General features: G+C 33.6%; 1 protein-coding gene and 1 pseudogene across 1 annotated transcript in view; one reads left to right on the forward strand and one right to left on the reverse strand.

The window, feature by feature from the left end:
* Positions 1-23,739, reverse strand: part of DPP10 (dipeptidyl peptidase like 10) — a 1,029,304-nt gene that overhangs the window by 751,779 nt on the left and 253,786 nt on the right. Inside the window, exon 3 of the mRNA XM_074215016.1 lies at positions 21,759-21,854. Within this exon, the coding sequence (XP_074071117.1) occupies positions 21,759-21,854 (96 nt within the window). The remainder of the gene's footprint in view (positions 1-21,758; positions 21,855-23,739) is intronic.
* Positions 7,683-9,262, forward strand: LOC141522000 (DET1 homolog pseudogene; annotated as a pseudogene).

Raw genomic sequence — 23,739 nt, forward strand, 5'->3', positions numbered from 1 at the left:
CCTTATGTTATATCATATTTTCCTGATTATTTTTAATATTCTAAGTTTTTATATTCTATGTTTTAACTATGAGTCTGATTTCTAAGTGACTTAAAAAGATAATGATGGTGATGTACATACTTATACATTCTAATATTATGTGACATCTAAAAATCTAAGCTAATCCATAATTAAAAGTATAGTTATAGAATGAATGTTATAGAAGTATACCATTTTAAAACCACCTATGTTTTCCTCTGAACTCTGTCTGAAGGTTGGAACTTGACCTCCAATAATAAATAATGCTCTACTCCAACTGGCACAGAAACCAAATTCCTTAAAGAATATATTAGATGTTAATTACAGTTTGGGTAAATTTACAGATTTGGATTGCTCAGATACAATTTCAAAATACATTAAACAATAAAGTCATAGGAGAATACTCTCAGGTTTTTGAAGCTTGTCTATCTGGAGCTATCTGGTTCAGTTTTATAAGAATATGAATGTGAATTAATAAGGTATCTAAAACATAGAATAGTTATTTTACTCTATGAAATGATGTTGATTATGGGAATGAGTCTTATGGGAAAAAATTTTCTGACAACATAACAATATAGATATAATAGCATTCAACAAATGAAAAGGTGATAATAGCATACACTACTGTAACAACCTCTAGAAAATATACATCAGTTAGAGGAGGAAAGAATGAGACAAATCAAACTAAAATGCAACAAAAATCAGAATTATTTGATATGTATATGTATATGAAAGATGAAAAAATGTGTGTGAGAAGAAGTTTATGAACTGAGGCCAATTATGAAAACTCTTATTAAAATGGCAGTAAAACTGAACTTTAAAGACTGAGTAAGATTTCAATAGGTAAACAATGGTACTGAATCAGGGAAGTTGCTCTTAACAATTCTCACCTCATAGATGGTAAAAGGATGAAAAAACTGTAAGAAGATTTCTGAGGATCATTGCTAAAGAATGAGATATAGTATTTTGCTGCATTTTCTATATTCTATTCCAAGACATATTCCTTGAACAAGGAAGAATGATAACAAAAAGATCAATTTCCACACTTCTCCTTAAATTATAACATATAGGAAGAAATTAAAACATTCAGATCCAAAGAAGTGAAAGCAGAAGGATGAAAATCTAAACCTTGGAATAGTGATCCCTCTACCCTGGGAGTAGAGTCTAATTTTAACATAAAGTTAAAAGTCAAAAAAGAAAATAGGAAAATTCATTAACCACCACAGCAACAAAAATCACCAAGCCAAAGAAAGTTACTATGGTGACAGGGAATATCTCAGAAGAAAACAATGCCAAAACAGAAAAATGGAAAACAATAAAGAAAAATGATAATTTGTCTCAACACCTCAAAAAAAATCAAATGCAAGAGGTAAAGGGGAAATTGAGAAAAGAAATGAGAGTGATGTAGAAAATATTTTTAAGAGAGTCAAAGTTTTGTAAAGGAGGAACAAAAATATAGAAGAAAATAACACCTAAAAAAGAGAACAGGCTAAATGTTAAAAATAAGGCAAACAATGCACTGAAAAGGAGAAGTCCTCAAAAGCAGAATTAGGCAAAAGAAAGAGAAGTATTATAGAGGTAGAGACAAAATGATAGAGACACTTTGGTTCTCCCCCCAAACACATTCAAATATCTTTAAAATAATTTCCAGCAAATTATAGAGTAGCAAAACCAAAAAAAAAAAAGATGGAAAGAAATAATTTTCAAGTCCAAGGCAACTTAGAAAGTTGGCAACAATGGCCTGTTGTACCAGGATGAGAAACAGTCCTAGGTAGTTTATGTCATTGGATGTTAGGCTTCAGCAAACAAGGAATAATTGTTGGAGTGCTTGAATCAGTGACAAGCAGTAGTGCTTTCAAGACCATTCAGTCCGAAGATGGTTTGGGAATTTAATAACAGTTAAAAAGCAGATATTCAGGGGTCCCTATGTTGGTCCAAGAAGCAGGACTGTATTGCCTATACTTGTATCTTGGTTGTAGTCCTACTTTTTAGGTCCAGTATGAAAAGGAACACTATCACAGCAGAGTTTGCAGACTTTATGGGAACAAGAACCCTGATCATAGTTACAGGATTGAAAGAATGCAGTTTCTTATTAGAAAAACAACTGAATGATCAGTTCCAGGGTAGAGCCAAGATGGTGGTATGAAACTAGCATGCTCTCGGAGCTTTTCCCTGAACAAAACTATATGAAACCTCTGCAGAGACATTAAAATTATAGATCCCACCAAAAAAACAATCCAAAGACGTTTTCAATGGTAGACATCTTGGAGGATGTTCAGTGAAGGTCTGTCTCTTTGGAAGAAAAGAAGTAAAGCTCAGGCAGACAGCAGGAAAATCAGTTGGAGGCTTATAGCTACAGTGCAGTCCAGGTCCTGACAACTGGACAACAGTATAGGACCTGGCAGCTACATAGCCAGTAAGCAAGGAAGGTCCCAACTCCAAACAAAATTTGAATTGTAGGAACACTGGGGCAAAAGACAGGACTGTGTTGGGAACTAACCACTGCTCAGGCAGAACCTGGACATAAAGGAGGAAAGAAACCTCTGCAAAGGCAAGAACCTGACTCCACAGGGAACATGTTGGTCAATGACAAGCAAATCTCAGCATAAAAAAGCTTGGTTCTATACTCACTTATACCCCAGGGTTAGAGTTCAGACATTTCAAGATGAGGAAAAAAGCTTAAAGGGCATACTATAGAAAGCTTCTGTTCATAAAGAGATGATAATAATGTCACCTGAGAAGAAGAAAATAGTGAAAAATTAGCTACAAGAGAAGTTTAAAAGAGTCTATGATTTGGACTCAAATCCAAAAGGTCATAGAAAAGCTTAAAATAGAATTTAAAAAAGCAATGGATAGAGGAAGAAAAAAATGGTAGAAAGAAATGAAAGTCAGTCATGCAGGAAAACCATGAAAAATTTACCAAAGACATCAACTCCCTTATTTTATTTTATTTTTTAATTTATTTTTGTTTGCAAAGCAATGGGGTTAAGTAGCTTGCCTAAGGCCACACAGCTAGGTAATTATTAAGTGTTTGAAGCAGGATTTGAACTCAGGTACTCCTGACTTCAGGCCAGTGCTCTATCCACTGCACCACTTAGCTGTCCCCTCATCAACTCCTTTAAAAGTAAAAATAATCAACTAGAAAAAGAATATATCTCTTCAAAAAATAAAACCAACCAATTGGAAAAGGAAATACAAAAGCTAATTGAAGAAAATAAAACCCTCAAAATTAGAATTGAACAAAGTACACCAACTAATATAGGAGACTACATGATTCCATCAAAGTAAAAAGGCTGAAAAAGAATTGAAGAAAATTCAAAGGATCTTTTAAGAAAATAAACAACCTGGAAAATAGATCCAGAAGAGATAATTTATGAATTATTGGATTACCAGAAAGATTATATTAAAAACAAAAAGAAACTGGAAAACATCTTTCAAGGAATAATTAGAGGGAAACTGTCCAAATCTTCTAGAGCAAGAAGACAAAATGCCTTTGAAAGAATATAAGGAAATTGTCCAGAAAGAGACCTCAGGATTAAAAACTCCAAGGGCTATCAGAGTCAAATTCCAGAAATCTCAAGTAAAGGAGAAAATACTGCCAACAACAAAAAGGAAGCAATTTAAATACAATGGAGGGGTGGCTAGGTGGCACAGTGGATAAAGCACTGGCCTTGGAGTCAGGAGTACCTGGGTTCTAATAAGGTCTCAGACACTTAATAATTACCTAGCTGTGTGTCCTTGGGCAAGCCACTTAACCCCATTTGCCTTGCCAAAATAAATAAATAAATAAATAAATAAATACAATGGAAATAATCAGACTTACACAGGACTTATCAGCTTCAACACTGAAGAGCCAGAGAACCAGGAATGCTATATTTCAGAGGGCAGAGGACCTTGGATTACAATCAAGAGTTTACTACCCTGCAAAATTTCGCACTTACTATCGGGGAAAAGATGAATGTTCAACAAGACAGAGGACTTCCAAAATTTCCTGAACTGAACAGAGAATTCAGTCTCCAAATATACCTCCAAGAGATGCATAAAAATGTAAACAAAAAAGGGAAGGGAAGAAGCTAAACAAAATAAAACATATGTTAATAAAGACCATCAAATTGCATACAATCCTAAAAGAGAAGATATACCACTTGTGATACTTGAGAATTGTATTTCTCTTAGGATAGTTAAAAGGAAATATAATTGAAGAGATTTGTTTAGAGAATATGGATAAGGTTGGTTATTATCTTTTCATTAAAGAAGACTAAGAAGACATCACTATGTTTAAGAAAAAGCCCAGATGGAGGGCAGGTATATTTACTCAGTTTCCTTTGACCTACTTTAATTCTGCTTTTCTTGCAAAAACTTAGCACTTTCTCTAAAGAGGAGGTCCAAAGCTGGGTGGTCCTGAGCCACTGTTTCTCACACATTGGAATCAATTGTAAAGTTCTTAAGTGAGACCTTCAGAATACCCTAGAGAACTTTAACATTCTTATAGTTAACTAAATCAAGGTTGGAATTAATCCAGATTTTATAGAACAAAGGGCTAAGTACCCTAGGAGGTGGGGGGTGAGGGAGGAATGTGGGAGAAACTCTGCCTGGGGGAGGGGTATAAATAGTTCATGAAATGATTTTGCTTTGGATGATACTTTGGTTTATGAGAATAGTGTGTCCTTGGAGGGTACATGAAAAAAGGGTAATGTAAAAAACGATTATAAATTGATGCAATTCAAGACTCTTGAAAGTCTACTTCTAATGAGAGAGAAGGGAGACTAATTAGTGACTTTGAGGCAATGCTGCTTTTCAATCAATCAATCAATCAATGTGTGATGACACTTTGATAATACTTTGAACTTCCCAAGCAATCTATTAACCAAGCTGTAGTATTTAGTGATAAATAACCAGGTAAAAATGCACAAAGATTGATCATTTTAGAGAGAAAGGGAATAACTTCAGTTAACTATCCACCCTAATCTACAGGAAAGGGAGGGGCCTGGAAAGGGAAAGATAAAAGGGAAGGTAAAGGTATAAGTGAAAATAAACTGAAAGTTATATTTTAAAAGAAAAGTTAGAGGAAAGGGGGTAAAACTTTGGGAAGAGTAATAAGAGGAAAGGAAAGAGAAAAATATAAATGGGGAAAGATAGCATGGAGGGAAATACAGAATTAGTAATCTTAACTGTAAATGTGAATGGGATGAACTGTCCCATAAAATGGAAGTAGACAGTTGAATGTATTAAAAATCAGAATTCTACAATGGAATCAGAAATCTACATAGGGTAAAGGTAAAAGGATGGAGTAAAATATATTGTGTTTAAACAAAAGTAAAAAAATAAGGGGTAGTGATCCTGATATCAGATAAAGCAAAAATAGATTTCATTAAAAGGGATAAGGATGTATTCTAAAAAGGTACCATTGGTAATGAAGGTATAGCATTATTAAACATGTATGAACATAGTGTTATAGCATCCAAATTCCTAGAGGAAAGACTGAGTAAAATACAAGGAGATATAGACAGGAAAAATTTGATAAAAGGGGACCTCAACCTCTCTCTATCTCAGAACTAGATAACTCTAACAACAAAACAAAAAAGAAGGAAGATAAGAAAGTGAATAAAATCTTAGAAAATTTAGATATGATAGACCTATGGAGAAAATTTAATTAGATAGAAAAGAATGTACATTTTTCTCTGTAATACATGGCTTCTATAACAAAATTAACCAAGTGCTAGGGCATAAAAACCTAATAATCAAATGCAGAAAGGCAAAAAAAATAAATACATATTTTTCAGATCATGATGCAATAAAAATTACATGTAATAAAGGACCATGGAAAGATAAAAACTTAATTTTAAATAATGAGTGAGTCAAACAGCAAATCATAGAAATAATCAATAATTACATTCATAAAAATGATAACAATGAGATATTGTACCAAAATTCATGGGATGCAACTGAGGCAGTTTTGAGGGGAAATTTTGTCTTGAAATGCTTATATGGAAAAAAAAACAGAGAGAAAAAGATCAATGAATTGGTTAGGCAACCAAAAAAGCTAGAAAAAGAAAAATAAACATTCCCAATTAAATATCAAATCAAAAATTCTCTAAATCAAGGGAGAGATTAATAAAACTGAAAGCAAGAAAACCACTGATCTTTCCCAGATTTAAAGTGAAGGTTTACCTGGTTTACTTCATCCATAAAGACCCACTCCCAAAGGGATGGAAAATAAAAAAAATAGGCAAATCCAAGCAAAAACAAATTCCTAGCAATGGCAAGGCCATAAAAGTTTTCATCTTGAATCTTAACACCTGTCACAAATGCAGAATTATCATTTATGCGATATAAATAAAACCGAAGAAAGCAAAGAAAATGGGACAAAGGTGTGTATGTAACTGATATGAGAAGAAGGGGAATTTGAATGGTAAGAGGCTAGCTGAATTTGAGCCCCTATGCCTCATCCTTCCTGACCTTAACACAACTGGGACTCAGAGAGGGGAATAAAAGAAATTATGATTAAATCCTGTTATTAATTATTAATGTTTAATTCATTCATATTAAATAGATTTTGTCATAAAAAATCATGGGAGATGGGATCAGAGGAATGATACTCATCTGACAACTGTCTGGAGGTTTGATTGACATGAGGAGATAACTGGAAGCCATCTGGTGACCATGCTCACACTCAAGAGATCATGAGTCTTCAAATATTATAATGCTGAATTATTGATTCATGTACTTGATATTATAAAGAAGTTAATAGTAGAGAGGTCTATGTTGAAACAATTATCTTTTATCAATTGGAAAGAAGGAATTCATTTAATTGGTAAATTATAGACTGCTGAGAGAAAAGCAGAAAATAGGCTGTTTAGTCTAGGATATAGTGACAAACAGCATTGTAGACTGCAAGTCAGATTTAAATGCTTTGGGGAAATATTTAACCAAATAAGAATATGATACAGATGATGTTAATATATGGTACAATTATATGGTTTTCTAATAAGTCACCATGCCACCCACAGGGAAGCTTTCATATTATTTAATGGACCCATTTCTATTTGATGATGTTCTTCTAGTTCTGTTCATTTGACTCAGCATCAGTTCACATATGTCTTTCCAATCTTTTCTGAAATGTTCCTAAAATGATTTCTTAAATAACAATAGTGTTCCATCACATACATATACCACAATTTGTTCAGTCATTCCCCAATTGATGGATATCCCTTCAATTTCAAATTCTTTACAACTACAAAAATGTTGTCATGTACCTATTTTGACCTTATTTTGGTATAGGGTATGACATATGGATCTATGCCTAGTATTTGCCATACTATTTCCCAGGTTTTTTCCAAAAAATATTGTCAGATAGTGAGTTCTTTTTTCTTTTTTTTTTTTTTTGTAAAAGTGAATTTTTATTACTAAAATATTTTTGTTTAAGAGTAAACATGATGGTCCTCACTTCTGTCAGCTGGCTGGGGGTAGGGGTGGGGGGCAACGGGGCCATCCTGGCCATTGTTGCCGGGTGCTGGCATCAGTGGCAAGATGGTGGTGGCTGCTATGGTGGCTGTCGGAATGTGGCCAACGCAGCCTAGGGATCCCCTAGCCCTGGCCCCATGAGCCCAGCAGGACTGGGTGGGGGTAGGGGAGTGCCTGACAGAAGGAAATAACATGCTGTGATGATGGATCATGATGTTCCAACAATCAAACCTTGAAGAATCCAGAACCAAAATGTCATCCACCACTTGGAGCCTCAGAGCATCAGTTCAGGCAAGGCTGGGTACTCATTGGCACCAGTTTCTAGTATTACACCAGAATGTCTTCCCCAACTTTACTGTGGTTAATGTGTAAAAACTACTTTATTTCCTGCAAAAATTTTCACCTGATGGCTCCTATTTTATTGCCTTTTCTTCAGACCAGACATCACTGGGGATTTATGAGTACCAGGGCTGCCAAGTAGCAGAGGACCAACTGCAGGGCTATGAGGGTGACATTTTGGCAAATGGCAATGACCAGAGGTCAGTCAACATGCAAGACCAACTCTTTGAATGCTTCTTCATCTTGTTACAGCTCACTAATGTAGCATATAAATCGTGAGTGTAGACTCTTCACAGATGACTGCTGCTGTGTTGTTGTGGGTTCTGCCTCCTACCTCCCAAAAGAGCCTCACTCTCCTTTTTATGAAGTATATCACAACAGTGAGTCAGTGACACCAAATGCCCACTCCCCTTTGGAAGACTACTTCCTTCATATCATTTATCTTCATACTGGCAGGTTGTGTGACACCCGCACATTCAAATGTGATAAAGCAATCTTGTCCCACAATCAAGGGCTATACTTATATAAGAACATATTAGCCATTCTTTCAGTACAGCAGCATACCATTCATGTCTTCTAGGTCACTCCTGAGGGCACCTTTATTGAGGATGACCTGTTCACCCTATCAGCTGCCTATCCTGAGTTACAGAGAGATAGCCAAACAGGCATGACCATTCCCTACAAGGAGCCCTTCATTAATTCCCTAAAGCACTGGCTGTTGGTATACTTGTGGCACCGAGCAGAACAGGATGGTAGTGTCATGGCCAAGAGGCATCTTCCAATATTTTGACCAACTACGACAGTTGAGCATGTGGAAGATGCAACTTCTAGATGACAATCACCTATTTATCAAGTACACTAGTGAGGATGTAGTGACGCTACAGGTCACAGACCCTTCACAACCTTCCTTCTTGTGGTGTACAATAATGGTGACAACAGAGGTTATAGCAGCATTTGAGAACACCTCAGATGAGTTGCTGTAGCTCTTCGAGAATTTCTGTGACCTCTTCTGCAATGTTACCCTGCACAGTTTCCTTGTTCAGCTTCTAGTAACCAGTGCTGGTTTAAAAACACTAATATAAATGCGAAATATGGAAAGCATACAGAGGCAGTACATCAGCTGCTTTGTCAGCTCCCCACCAGTGCCCAATCATATAGTGGCAGTCCCTACCTCAATCTGTCTCTCTTCAGTTAGGATAAGTTGGTGTCAGTTATGGAGAGGCCCAAGACTTGTGGAGATCACCAGATCAGGTTCTATGCCTGGGATTCTGGTCTGCTCAAATCTGAGATCCAGGCAGGCCAGCTAGGCCACCACATCAACCACACTGTTCAATGCCTGGTCTACTTTACCTTTTACACTTTTGAGCCCTTTGCCATTTCAGTGCAAAGGACTAGTACTGAATATGTTGTCAACTTCCACATGAGACACAGCTGCACATAGGATGTTGCCCAAAGACTGGGGATGCACCAAAGCCAAGTTGTCTTGCCTTCTAAGACTTAGACTTAGACTTGCCTTCAAAGACTTCTATCTCTGCAGATTAGTCTTTCAGGTGCCAGCATCATTCCTTTGGAACCAAGGTCTATGTTGGTGAAGGTTGATTGATCTATAGTCATTCAAACATGAGCCAGAAGAGAGGAGTTGGACCCTGGATAACTTACTTTAAAAATCAAACAACAATCTAGCTATCAAATAATTTAACTATGTCCTACTTTTTCCACAAGAAATTGCTCAGCATTAAGCCCTTTTATTATTTGGGGGGGGGGGTTCTGTGTGTATATATTTTATTGAGATATAGATCAGAATTTTCCACTATTTTTACCCCTTTCCTCTTTTCTTTACAATGGTATGTAGCCTAAATCAGAGCAATTGGTTGCCATCATGACCAGACCTAATAACTGATTAAGACCATACTCATTCCTTTTCATTTAACCAAAAACCAAGGCTGCTTTCTTTAAGTAAAAAAATAAAGAAATATTTTCTTACTTATTTAAAAAAAGAGAGTAAACTTAATACCCCCCCCAAAAAATAGATCCTCATGAGAAATAAAGTAAAAGAAAGAAAAAAAATGAGTTTCAGTCTGTGTTCTGATACCAGAGGCTCTATCTCGGTTCTTATTCCAGAAGCTGATGTCTTTGGATTTGTCAAATAGTAGATTGCTGTAGTCATTTACTTGAAACTTCTTTTGAACCTATCCTAATCCACTGCTCCATTACTCTATTTTTTTAGGTTTTTGCAAGGCAAATGGAGTTAAGTGGCTTGCCCAAGGCCACACAGCTAGATAATTATTAAGTGTCTGAGGCTGGATTTGAACCCAGGTACTCCTGACTCCAAGGCCAGTGCTTTCTCCACTATGCCACCTAGCTGCCCCCCATTACTCTATTTCTTAAGTAGTACAAGGCAGTTTTAATGACTGCTGCTGCTTTATAGTACAGTTTTAGATCTGGTAGAGCTAGGCCACCTTCCTATACATTTTTTTTTTCATCAGTTCCTTTGTTTTTTCTTGCTCTTTTGTTGTTCCAGATGAATTTTGTTACTTATTTTTTTCCTAGCTTGATAAAGTAGTTATTTGGTAGTTTGTGTGGTATGGCACTAAATAAGTAATTTAATTTGGACAGAACTGTAATTTTTGTTATATTATCTCGACCTAACCATGAACATACGACATTTTTCCAATTATTTAGATCTGAATTTATTTAGGTGAGAAGTGCTTTATAGGTTTTGCTGTGGATATTTTTAATTTTGTTGAGTGTTCTGAATATTGAAACATCTCTGCCTACCTAGAATAAATCCTACCTAATCATGGTGTATTATCCTAGTATTAACTTGTTGTAGTCTCATTGCTAAAATTTATTTAAGATTTTTGCTTCAATATTCATCAGGGAGATTGGACTATAAGATTCTTTTTCTGTTCTGATTCTTCCTGGTTTAGGTATCAGCACCATGTTTGTGTCATAAAAAGAGTTTGGCAGTATTCCTTCCACTCCTATTTTTAAAAATAGTTTATGCATTATTATGCATTAATAAGAATTATTTGCTTCTTAAATATTTGGTAGAATTCAATTGTAAATCCATCTGAACCTGGAGACTTTTTCTTAGGGAGCTTATGGATGGTTTCTTCAAATTATTTTTCTGAAATGGGGGTATTTAAGTAATTTATTTCCTTTTCTGTTGATAAATACATTTCTCATGTAGCAAACTGGGAAACAATCTTTACAACTAATGATTCTGGCAAAGTACTTATTTCTAAAATATACAGAGAACTGAGTCATTATTTAAAAAAAAAGTCATTCCCCAGTCGACAAATGGTCAAAGTATATGCAAAGGCAATTTACAGATGAGGAGATCAAAGCAATCCATAGTCATATGAAAAATTGACCTAAATCATTAATTATTAGAGAAATGCAAATTAAAGCTTCTCTGAGGTACTACATTACACCTCTCAGACTGGCCAATATGACCAGAAAGGATAATGATCATTGTTAGAAGAGTTGTGGGAAATCTGGGACACTATTACACTGTTGGTGGAGCTGTGAACTCATCCAACCTTTCTGGAGAGAAATTTGGAACTATACCCAAAGGGCAACAAAAAAGGGCATACCCTTTGGTCCAACAATACCACTACTGGGTCTATACCCTGAAGAGATGATGAAAAAGGGTAAAAACATCATTTGTACAAAAATATTCATAGCAGCCCTGTTTGTGGTGGCAAAGAATTGGAAATAAAATAAATGTCCTTCAATTGGGGAATGGCTTAGCAAACTGTGGTATATGTACATCATAGAACATTATTGTTCTATTAGAAACCAGGAAGGATGGGAATTCAGGGAAGCCTGAAGGGATTTGCATGAACTGATGCTGAGCGAGATGAACAGAACCAGAAAAAAACACTGTACACCTTAATAGCAACTGGGGGTGATGATCAACCTTGATGGACTTGCTCATTCCATCAGTGCAACAATCAGGGACAATTTGGGCCAGTCTGTAATGGAGAATATCATTTATATGCAGATAAAGAACGATGGAGTTTGAACAAAGTTCAAGAACTATTCCCTTTAATTTAGGGAAAAAAGAACAGATATTTTAATGTCTGATGTTGTTATCTCTTATACTTTTTGTTTCTTCCTTAAGGATATGATTTCTCTCTCATCACACTCAATTTGGATCAATGTACAACATGGAAACAAAGTAAAGACTGACAAATTGCTTTCTGTGGGGGTGGGGGGTAAGATTAAGGGAAAAATTGTAAAACTCAAATTAAATAAAATCTTTAATAACGAGAAAGACATTTATCAAAGTTAGAAGTATTGCCTTCCTGTGTAGTGATGGAGAGATTTAAGACTTTTTGCACATTTTTTTCTATCTATTTTCATTTTACATGAGTCTTGAGTCTTGTATTTGAAGTTTAAATTTTCTGTTCAGTTCTGGACTCTTCATCAGGTAAGTTTGAGGTTATCCATTTTACTGAAAATCCATCTTTTCATTTTTCAGCATAAGTTGAATTTTGTAAGATAGTTGAATCTTGGTTGCAATTCAAGTTCTTTTGCCCTCCAGAATATGATATTCCAGGTCCATCTATGCTTCAATGTTGAAGCTGATAAGTACTGTATAATCCTGACTGTTGCTCCTTGAAATTTTTGAATTGTTTCTTTCTGGTTGCTCACAGCATTTTCTTCTCTAGCTGAGAATTCTGAGATTTGACTTCAATAATACTTGGAATTTTTATTTTTGGATCTCTTTCTGGGGGATATTATTGAATTCTTTCAAGGACTATTTTATCTTTTTATTTTAGATATAAGGGCAGTTTTCTAGGCATGATAATTTCCTCCAAGGTATTATTCAGGCTCTTTTTCTGATTGTGGCTTTAAAGAAAACCATTCATAAATTATATCTCTTGGATTTATTCCCTTTGACAGTTGCTTCTTTCCAAGAAGGATTTTCCATTTTCTTCTATTTTTTCAGACTTTTGACTTCGAATGATAGAATCATGATTTGTTATAGAATCACTAGTTTACATTTCTCTAATTTTAATTTTTTTAAGGTTTTTATTTTCCTTTAGTTAGCTTTTGTGCTTATCTTTGCATTTGGTTGATTTTATTATTGGATGAGTTATTTTCCTTTTCCATTTAGTTAATTTTACTTTTTTGATGAGTTAATTTAACAATTTTTAATTTTACCTTTAAAAGGTCTTGTTTTCTTGGATCAGTTTTTCATAATTCTCCTGCATGACTCTCATTTCTTTTCTCAATTTTTCTTCTCCCTCTTTTTGGACTTTAAACCCCTTTTAGATCTCTTCTAAGAGGTCTTTTTGAATTTGAGACCAATTTATAAATCACTTTTACATTTTACAAGTAAGCATCTTGCCATTCTTTTCCTCTAGCACAGTAGTTTTCTATAGATACCATTTTTTTCTTTGATTTTTGGCTCATTTTGATCATTAAACTCAGCTCCTGGGGCACAGGGATATAGTTGCAAAACCTTTTGTGCTGGAGAGGGGAGAGGAACTTGTCTCTGTCTTATCACTCTGGTGTCTCATTTGCTCATAATTTTCCCCTCCCTTGCATCAGGGTGGCCTAAAGCTGCACCAGAGTTCTGGAGCTTGAACTTTGCTTTCTATACTTGGGCTGGCATCTTTACTACTGTCCAGTTGAGTCAGAACATGAGTCCTATGCCTAAAAATCTCCTGCTGGCTTTGGAGCTACAGTTCCCTTTTAACCAAGTAAGACAGACCTTTGCTGAAGTTGATCAGGATATCTTGAGATAAAAATTTATTACACTTTTTCTGTGGTTTCTGGATATTAGGATCTATTTAGAGACTTCATTATTTTTTTTTTTGAGAAAAGCTCCAGGTGCTACTTAGTTTCATGCCACTATCTTGACTCCTGCAAATCCTTTTTAATTTAATGCAATCAAAATTATTCACTTTGAATATCATGATATTTTTTCTCTCTTGTTGGCCATAAATTCTATTCTTTCCAAAGATGTGACAGATAAATTATTCCTTGGTCTCCTAAGTGACTTATGGAATCAACCTCCATGTCTAAATAATTTTCAAATTTCTACATAATTTTGCTATCTGGTTACTACAATACTACTTTCCACTTTTCTCAACACTTGTCTCACAGCTCTGGGGATTTTTTTTTTCCTGATTGTCCCTCATTTCTGAAATGTTTTCTGTCTTTCACTATTCCAACTTTAAGTTGTAACTAAAATATCTTTTTTTTGGAAGTTTAATCCATTCTTTCTTAATTCTAATTAGCTATTAATTATTTCCTACTTATACCACATACTTTGCTTTATTTGTTTTCATGTAATCCACTCTCTTATAACAGATGTTATTAGAAAGCAGGGATTGTATTTTTCTTTTTTTCTTTTTCTATCCTCCACAGTAAGTACAATGTCTGGAGCAAAGTAGTAGTATTTAATAAAAATTATTTTTGATTGATTGACAAATACAATTTAAGCCTCACCAGAATCTCTGTCTAGCATCAAGGAAAACATAGCAAAATCTTCTATAACACCCAACATAATTGTAGGAAAAAGTTCTATTGTTAGAAATGCAAGATCAAGAACACAGATAGCTTCCTTTTTAATAACCAAATACTGCCTAAAGGTCTATTGCTAGTTTCAAAAAAAAACATGAATAAGAACTCAAATAACTGTCCTCTCTTAGAAATTTCCAAGGATGGACAGAACTTTAGAATTTCATGGAGTTAAGGGGGGGGGGGGGGTCTTAGATTCCCTGAAGAACAACCTTCCTCTGTGTGTGCTTATTTTTCCAGATCTCCTTCTCAAGTCATAATCTATTTCTTAATTTCTTGCCCCCCATAAAAATTGCACCTGGTTATCTACTTCAAAATTAATATGTTCAAAAAAAGGGTTTTTTTTTCACCCAAATGCTAATCCTCTTTCTGAATTTCCTAATTCAGGAAATATTCAAGTATTTTTTTGCTCCTTATGATAAGGAATTAGGTTCAAAATCAAAAAGTTCTAATTTGAGCTCACATAGTTCTTAACTCTGACTCTGGGCAGGGCTCCCACCTTTTGTCTATCTCAGATTTTGTGTTGTTTTGTTATAACTGAAAAGCAGGAATAATAATAATAGCACCTTCTTTTTAGGATTGTTGAAAGATCAAATGAGATGATTCTTATATAGAACTTATCACAATTAAGATACACAGTAGGTGCTTAGTAAATTCGTTTTTCTTGTTTCATTACTCTTCAAACTGCTGTGTAACAGTACCCAGAAAAGATCAAGTTGAAATAATTTTCTGCCAGACAAAATGACGGAGAGAAGCCAAGTACTGTTTTAGGTTTTCCTGACTTTCCCACAGATCCAACATGAACCAAGACTCTTAACATATTTTGGCTGGACAGAATCCACAAAAGATCAAGGAGTAAAACCTTCTGGGGTGGGGAGGGGAGCATAGATGAGCCCAGAGCAAAGAGTAGAGGCCCAGGGCACCAGCAGAAGGGTGGGGACTTAACTGAGGGGTGGTAGGTCAGGAAGAAGTCTAGTGGAGATGCACAGGACACCCAGTCAGCTAGCTTGGCTGGTCTAGACAGTGGACCACACTATGAGACCCTATTATTCCCAGAGGAGACCCTATACATTCCTGTGGGAGGGCTTGACTTTCTCCAGTACAAACACAGAAAGAGTTCCAGGAGTTTGTACTTTTTCCCAAGGCCCCTGATTACACAAAGATACCCTCTGGCATTTCTGATGCCAGCCCCGATTGCCCAGCTCAGTGACTAGGTTGTGTGAGGATAGCCCCAGGCAAAGGGAAATGGGTGACTGACACCCCCCAACACAGACAATGTAGAGAAATTTTCTGACTTCCTTACTGGTTAGTCCAGAATAACTCCCTGGAATTCTTAACTCCAGTGGGCAAGACCTCTATGGATCTCAAAACCAAAGGTCTGCAAACCAACTCCTCCTCCAAAACAAGACCCTAAGAAAAGATAACATCCCAAGATGAAAAAAGGTCAGTGTAAATCAGTGTCCTTGGAGTTGAAGATACAAGTTTAGAAAAGGCCCAGAAGGATTAGATATATGTATGTATATATATATGTATATATATATATATATATATATATATATATATATATATATAATAAGAATTGTTCTCCAGTCCAGAATAACTTCTTAAAAGAGATCAGAAAGAAGGTTAAATTGAAATGGAAAAATCAGGAAAAGAAATATAACAGAAAATTAATACCCTGCAAGAAAAAATTAATAACATAATATAAAATGACAAAAGAAAACAAATCCTTCAAAAATAAAATTGGACAAGTGAAACAAGAAAATAATTACTTCCAAAACACAATTGGGCAGATGGGAAAAGATAGCTCCTTTAAAAATAAAGTTAGCCAAATTGAAAAAGAGATGCAAAACCTGAATGCAGAAAATTCCTCTCTGAGAAATAGATAAGAATCTATTGAAACTAATGACTTCATGAGATGCAAAGAATCTGTTAAAAAAAATGAAACAAAAATTCAAAAAATAGAAGAAAATGTAAAATAGCTCACTGGGAAAACAATTGATCCAAAGAGTAGATTCAGGAGAGATATTAAAGAATGATAACGCTACTTGAAAACCTTGAAAAAAATAGCCTGCATTCCATATTTCAGGATATGATTTCCTGATTTCCTGGAACTGGAGAGCAAAATAGTCATTGAACAAACACATTGATACTCTCTTGAAAGGGATCCCAAAATGAAAACACCAAGAAATATTGTGACCAAAATTTGGACTTATCAGATCAAGAGCATCTTAAAGTAGCCAGAAAGAAGCAATTCAAATACCAAGGAGCTAACAGTAAGGATTACACAGACCTTGGCTGCATCAACATTAAGGGATTGAAGAACCTGGTATATGATATTCTGGAGAGAAAGGGACATTCCATTACAACCAAAAATTCACTATCCAATTTAACTGAGCTCATTTTTTCAGGGAAAAGAGGGATATTTAATGAAATAGATGACTTTCAAATTTTCCTGAGGAAAGGACCAGATGAACAGAAAATTTGACCTTCAAACAAGAGACTCAAGAAATATATGAAAAGGTAAACATGGAAAAAGGAAAAAAAAATTCTGTTTTCCAATAAGCAAGGAAATAACATGTAAACTCAATTGGGTGTAGAAATCGATCTGACTCTAAAGGAAAATAGTAAAGGAAAGGGATGGGAGAAAGGGGACAGGTAAAAAAATAGGGGGATGTAGGTGATAGAAGAGAAAGTTCATGGGAGAGGGTGGCCAGATACAACATGTTAAAGGGAAGACAGAGTGAAAGGAAAGAGAGAATAGAGTAAATGGGCGAGTGGGGAGAATAAGATGGAGGGGAATAGCAATAGTTAGCAATAGCAATTGTGGTAATAAATATTGAAGCAATTTCTCTAATGGACTTATGACAAAGAATGCTATCTATCTCTGAATACACACTGAATAAAAACTTTTATTCCCCTCACATTATTTTTCTTTCTTAGTGGGAGGGGGGAAGGTAGAGAGATTGTGTTTAATTTTACAACATGACTATTGTAGTAATGAGTTTCATGGTAGATATTTTTAACCTACATCAAGTAACTTGCTTTCTCAGTGCAGGGAGAGGGGTGGGAAGAACGGAGAGAATTTGAAACTCAGGGTTTTCAAAGTAAATATTGAAACTTGCTTTTGCATATAGCTGGGGTAAAAAAAATTGAATTAAAAAAATAAAGAGTAAAACAACAAGTAATATGTTGGGAAATGAGCCAACAACAAAGACCTGTGATCATAGAATACTACTATAATTACAAGGAAGATTAAAAAAGACACTCAGAAATAGATGACAAATAGAAAGTTCCATACAACAAAAACATCAAGGAAAATGAAGCTCAAAAATATTCAAAATCAAGTAAGCAAGTTAGAGGAAAAAATGGGAAAAGAAATAAAAGTAATTCAAGAAAATCATGAAAAATTAGCTAACACTCTAGTAAAGGAAACACAAAAAATACCGAAGAAAATAATCCATTAAAAAAATTAAGTTAAATGGTAAAAATTCCTAAAAAAAATGAAGAGAAAAATGGGTTAAAAAACATATTTGGCCAAATAGAAAAGGAGGGAAAAAATTTCATTTAACATAATATTACCTTAAAAAATTAGAATTAAGCACAAGGGAACTAATAGCTTTTTGAGAAATCATGAAGCCAAAAAACAAAACAAAAAGTTTTTTTTTTAAAGAAGACAATAGGAAATACTTTGTTGGAAAAAAAATATAGCCTCTCTACAAAACAGATCCAAGAGAGATAATTAAAAATTATTGGACTAGCTGAAAGCCATAATAATAGCAATCATAATGATAAATAATAATAATAATAATAATAATAATAATAATAATAGACCCAAGACATCATCTTTTAAAAAATTATCAAGGAAGACTGCCTTGAAAGGGTAAAATGGAAACTGAAATAATCCACTTTACCTCCTCAAAGAGATCTCAAAAGGAAAATTGTCAGTAATGTTATAGCCAGATTCCATCTCTCCCAGATCAAAGGGAAAATATTGCAAGCAACCAGAACGAAGCAATTCAAGTATCATGTAGACACAGTCAAGATAATACAAGATTTAGCAGTTTCTGCATTGAAGAATGAAGAGGGTAAAGGAACTAGGAATATAACCAAGAATTACCTAACCAGCAAAACTGAGTATAATTCTTTTAGGGGAAATTGAAATTCAAAGAAATAGAGGATGCTCAAACATTCTCATTGAAATGATCAGAACTCAATAGAAAATTTCACTTTTGAGTATAAAATTTCAACAGAAATATAAAAAGATGAGCAGAAAAGGGACTTAATAAGGCTAAAATGTTTATATTCCTACATGGGAAGGTAATACATATAATTTAAAAGATCATTCTCAGTATTAGAGCAATTAGTATATATCAACAGAAGTTACAATTATGAGTTGAATATGATGGGGGAACAGAATGAACTGAAAGAAAAGAAGAGGTAAAGGTGGATTGGGTCAAATTTACTCTAATAAAAGAGATTAGAAAAAAATTTCATAGTACAGGGTAAAAGGGTTGGGTTGAAAAGAAGTGAGTAAATCTTACTTTCATCAGAATTAGCTTAAAGAGGGAATAACATACACACTAAATTCATCATAGAAATTCATTTTACCCTAAAAGTAAATGGGGAAGTGACTAAGAGAGATGGGGGTGTAAAGAAAGGACAAATGGGGGGGTAATCAGAAGTAAAACACTTTTGAGAAGTGACCTGGTGAAGAAGAGAAAGAATATTATAAACACTGGGGTGAGAACATGATAGAGATAAATACAGTTAGGAATTGTAATGATGAAAATGGTTTTGAAGCAAGTTAATATGATAAAGGTTTCATTTCTCAAATATAGAGGACTGTCAAATTTGTAAAAATTAGCCAAACTCCAATTGATAAATGATCAAAAGATATAAAGTTTTCAAATGAAGTAATCAAAGCTATCTATTGCCATAATTTAAAAAATTGCTGTACCTCACTATTGATTAGAGAAATGTTAATTAAAACAATTCTAAGGTATTGCTTCTTGTCTACTAGATAGGCTAACAGTACAGCCTTGGAAATTAAATATAACTTGCAAAAGTAACAATATACTAATATCTTACTATGTTTCATTATTAATACAAAGGCAACCTTGGAGCCAATAATAAAAAAATTCTTTTTTAATGTCCCTAAACCAGGAAGTTTTCAATTCATATAAAAATATATATCATCATGCTTCCCCTCCTATTTTTCCACTTAAATTATACTTCTATAAACCATCCTTGAGTATCTCGTGCAACACTATTTCATACCATTGAGGAAAATACAGCATTTGAAGCTATTTATTAAAATCTAAAGTAATTTAGTTTTATTTTGTCATTTAAATTGTGACACCAAATGTTTAGAAATACAAAATAAAAACATTAATTGTTTCAAGTATTTCAAGAGGAAATACTTGTCAATGTTGAATATAATCCAAGGAGTACTGTGGGTGAGGATTTTTACATTTCCTTTTTGTCTTTGGTATCCAAAATTGCATATATTGGTTTTATAAAACACAGAATGAATAAAACAGTTGTTTTATGTAGTTTGTCAAGGTTCCTTTCCCCAAATTTGAAAAGAAAATCCTCCTGAGTAGATATGTTATTTTTTTCCTCAACGAGAAAATGTTTTAAAAAAAAAAAATGACCTAGAAAATTGCATGCGCCTATCAGAAATGATGTTGTGTATGTGAAATATTTGTTCTTCATGCTATCAACTGGAAATCTCTTTTGTCTTTCTATTTACCTTCCATGAGAATTTTTAACAAGAATATAAAGCCTGATAAAGTAAATATTTTTTTTAGGTATAAATGCAGGTAAAAATAATGAATTCATTTACTTCCATTCCCCAAAATTCCTATGTCAAATGTTCTAAGAAACAACACCTTAGATTAGATAATGGGAAATCTTTCTACTCTATTATGACTTTTAATGGAAACTATGTGTCATTATTTTTCTCCAGAAATTCCACTAATCTCTGCCTCCAGCGATCCTGATTCTTTAATTCCTTTCTTACCCCTTTTCATCTCAGAGAAAAACATTACTAACAGTGAATGTATAACAGAAAAAAAATTAAATGTATTTAAAGAGTGCATATACAATAGTAGACCTTAGAAAAACTTATCCTAAGATTTTTGTTAAACTAGATTACTTTTCTAGAGTTCCAAAGGCCCTGTTGATATTCAATTATCATCATAGACCAGGTTTATCATTGACCAATTGTCATAGGGGCTTAAGAGAAAGTCTAAAGAATGCCTGTCAATTCTTAGCCAACTATTAATGTACTAATCTTCCTATAGCCTTCTACGGGAATTGAGGCTACAGAGAAACTTTTCCCCAAATGTGTAATTAGTGAATTCTTTGTGAAAGAGGCAGTTACATTTTGTTTATCAGAATATTCTTTAAAAAAGGTAAAAAATATTGAATCTACTTTTAGAATTGCAAGAATAAGTTCTGAATAAAGTAATGTTATTGATAAATACAGAAGTATAGAATTATGACCATTTCTCCTAGCATATTCAAAATTATTTGTAAACAAATTGTCAAATGTAGGGATAATACAGGAAACAATCATATTTTGTATAGAGACATAAATAATGGCACTCAATATCCAAACATATTTTCCCCCTTTTCATCATTTGTTAAATCTGAATTGTCAAAAATAATTCTATCAGTGTATAGATGGAGTAGGGGAAAGTAGTCTATACATCTACTGCAACTTAAGTATGTTTGTGTTTTCCTTTTATCATGATTTATTTAAATGTAAATGTTTTTTTCAAGCTAATAAGAGAAACTTTGAAATGATCCCTTTATGCAAAAGTGATATAACATTTAATCATTTTGCCTATAATTCCAAATAATTGAAGTTATTGGAGAGATTACAAATTACAACAATTACAAATTAAAACAAATTACACAAGTGTAACCCAATCATAGCATTATAATTGAAGCATACAAAGATCTATAAAATATATAATGTCCATAGAAACATGCAAAAATATAACTTATCAACTTATTGAAATATATCTACTCTAATCTTATAACACATGTATGAAACATATCCAGACTATTCCATATCTAGCTTTCTCAGAAAATTTGCAGAACAATTTGGTTTATATTTAATCTGTTCTTACCATTTATTTTCTAATAATCCTATTGTTTCCTTGCAGAATAAATATTAAAATTAATTGCAAGGTAAATAATAAGAGGAAAATGATTCAGTCAGATTATATAGCTGTCTTGTATTTCTCCCACATAGAAAGAATGGTGAAATACTGTGTATGAATTGTAAATCAAATAACCATAGCAATGATCTCATATATTTACTAATAACATAATCTGTCACTGCAAAACAAAATGTTCTTGGGAAATAAAAATCATAAACCTACCATTGATCCATCTAGCCTCAGGATTATGAACCACAAACTCTTTTCTGAAGAGATCTTCTAAAGACAACCTGCTTTCTGATGAATTTGTAAGTTCATCTAAAATGAAAAGGACAAAATTTTGGTGAGACATCCAGGCTTTTATCAATAGTCAAACTCTAAAAGTAATATATTTTTCTTTTTAAATGTAATTTTAGTTTAAAGTGATTAAGTAGTTGAATAGAATTATCATTATTTCATCTAAAACTTAAGAATTTCATTTTAAAGTGCAATAGTAAAATGTACTCCTCTAAAATTTCTATTATTGAAATTAAATGTTTCATTAACTTGCAGTTCAATCCATTCTATTGAAATGGATCATGAGTCCATGAATTTGAATGAGAAATCAAGATTCAATTGTAGGGTCAGCTAGGTGGCGCCATGGATAGAGCATTGGCCATGGAGTCAGGAGGAACTGAATTCCAATCCAACTTTTATCACTTAATAATTGCCTGACTGCGTGACTTTGGGCAAATCACTTAACTCCCAATTGGCCAAACTAAAATAATAATAATAATAATAATAATAATAATAATAATAATAATAATAATAATCCTGTTGTAAACTAATTAAAATGAGTAATTTAAAGAGTTGATCCCTATGAAATATGATATAAATGTGAATGCTGCAGTGCTGTTTAAGTGAAATTCAGTAAGTTAAATATCAGTAAATAAAAAACAAGAATAGAAATAAATTCCATAAAGAAAAGAAAATGTAAAAGGCAAAAGTGTGTTCAAATTTAAGATATCTTATTCAATATACATTTGACTTTAAAATGATGTGTTGTTAATTGTCTCATAATGATTTTGCTTCACTTTCCAAATATCAATCACAGAGATAATAAATTCAGAGAATCTCACAGCAAATATCTAAACATTTTATAACAAAAAGAATAATGGATTTATAGTCAGCTAGATTTCAATATGAAATCCTTATCCTAGCACTTAGAACTTAGGTAACTTTAGGTGACTTGGACATCACTTTTTATATCTGCAAAATGAGCATGTTGAACTGGATGACTTTTTAGTTCTCTATCAGTTATAAATCTATGATTCAAAGATATGCTGAACAATTACATTCAAGTAATCTTTAGGAATATATTTTAAGTTGGTATTTAGTGACATAAACTATAGAGGATACAGCTGACTTTGGAACATGAAAAACTGCCTCTGATATGTGGTGGTTGTTTTAAACAGGGTAAAAACCTCAATTAATCTCTCATAATTGTAGTTGCAAGAAGGTGTCAATCCACATTATTGAGAATGTTCATCAGCAGAAACTCTCAACATCATTAAACTTACATATCCAGTCCTTTACCCTAGTATGATATAAAAACAATGCACTCTTTTTTCCATTTAAATACTTCGAAGAAAGACTGAAATAAGTAAATGTATCCCTATCATTTAAAGGAATAAAATAGGAATCTCTATAGTCAATTCCTTACTGTAGTCATAGGATTATGGTTTCCATGCTGCAAGGTAACTTCTAGATTGCTGAGACCTTTTCTAATTAGGTTCTAAAGTTTCAAAGTCAATTTTTCAGAGTAGATTGAGCCCACAGACCCATCTTCTCCTAATTTAGGGCCCCAGATTAACTTCTATCTGCTTCTTACATATCTCTGACACCATCCTTTAAAAATCTTATTTCTATTGCCAGTTGAACTATGTACCTTATTTTAAGCTGACATTACTAGGAAAATACTTATCATACCAGTAGATTAAATTTTCAATAGGTAGATAACAAAGGTGTCTTGGTTTTAAAGGGCAAATTTTTTTTTTCAAAGTTGAACTATTGATATCACTGGTACAGAAAATTCAGCATGAGAAAACTTATTAGTTTTATTTCTTCTGTGACCTTTAAATTCTTAAGAGATGACTGGATTTAAATATTAATTAATTGCCCTTGTAATATCTGTCAGAGATAGGGCTTCATCTGTGGTCTTCCT

This window comes from Macrotis lagotis, chromosome 1 (genome assembly GCF_037893015.1).
Source record: "Macrotis lagotis isolate mMagLag1 chromosome 1, bilby.v1.9.chrom.fasta, whole genome shotgun sequence".
Taxonomy (NCBI): Eukaryota; Metazoa; Chordata; class Mammalia; order Peramelemorphia; family Peramelidae; genus Macrotis; species Macrotis lagotis.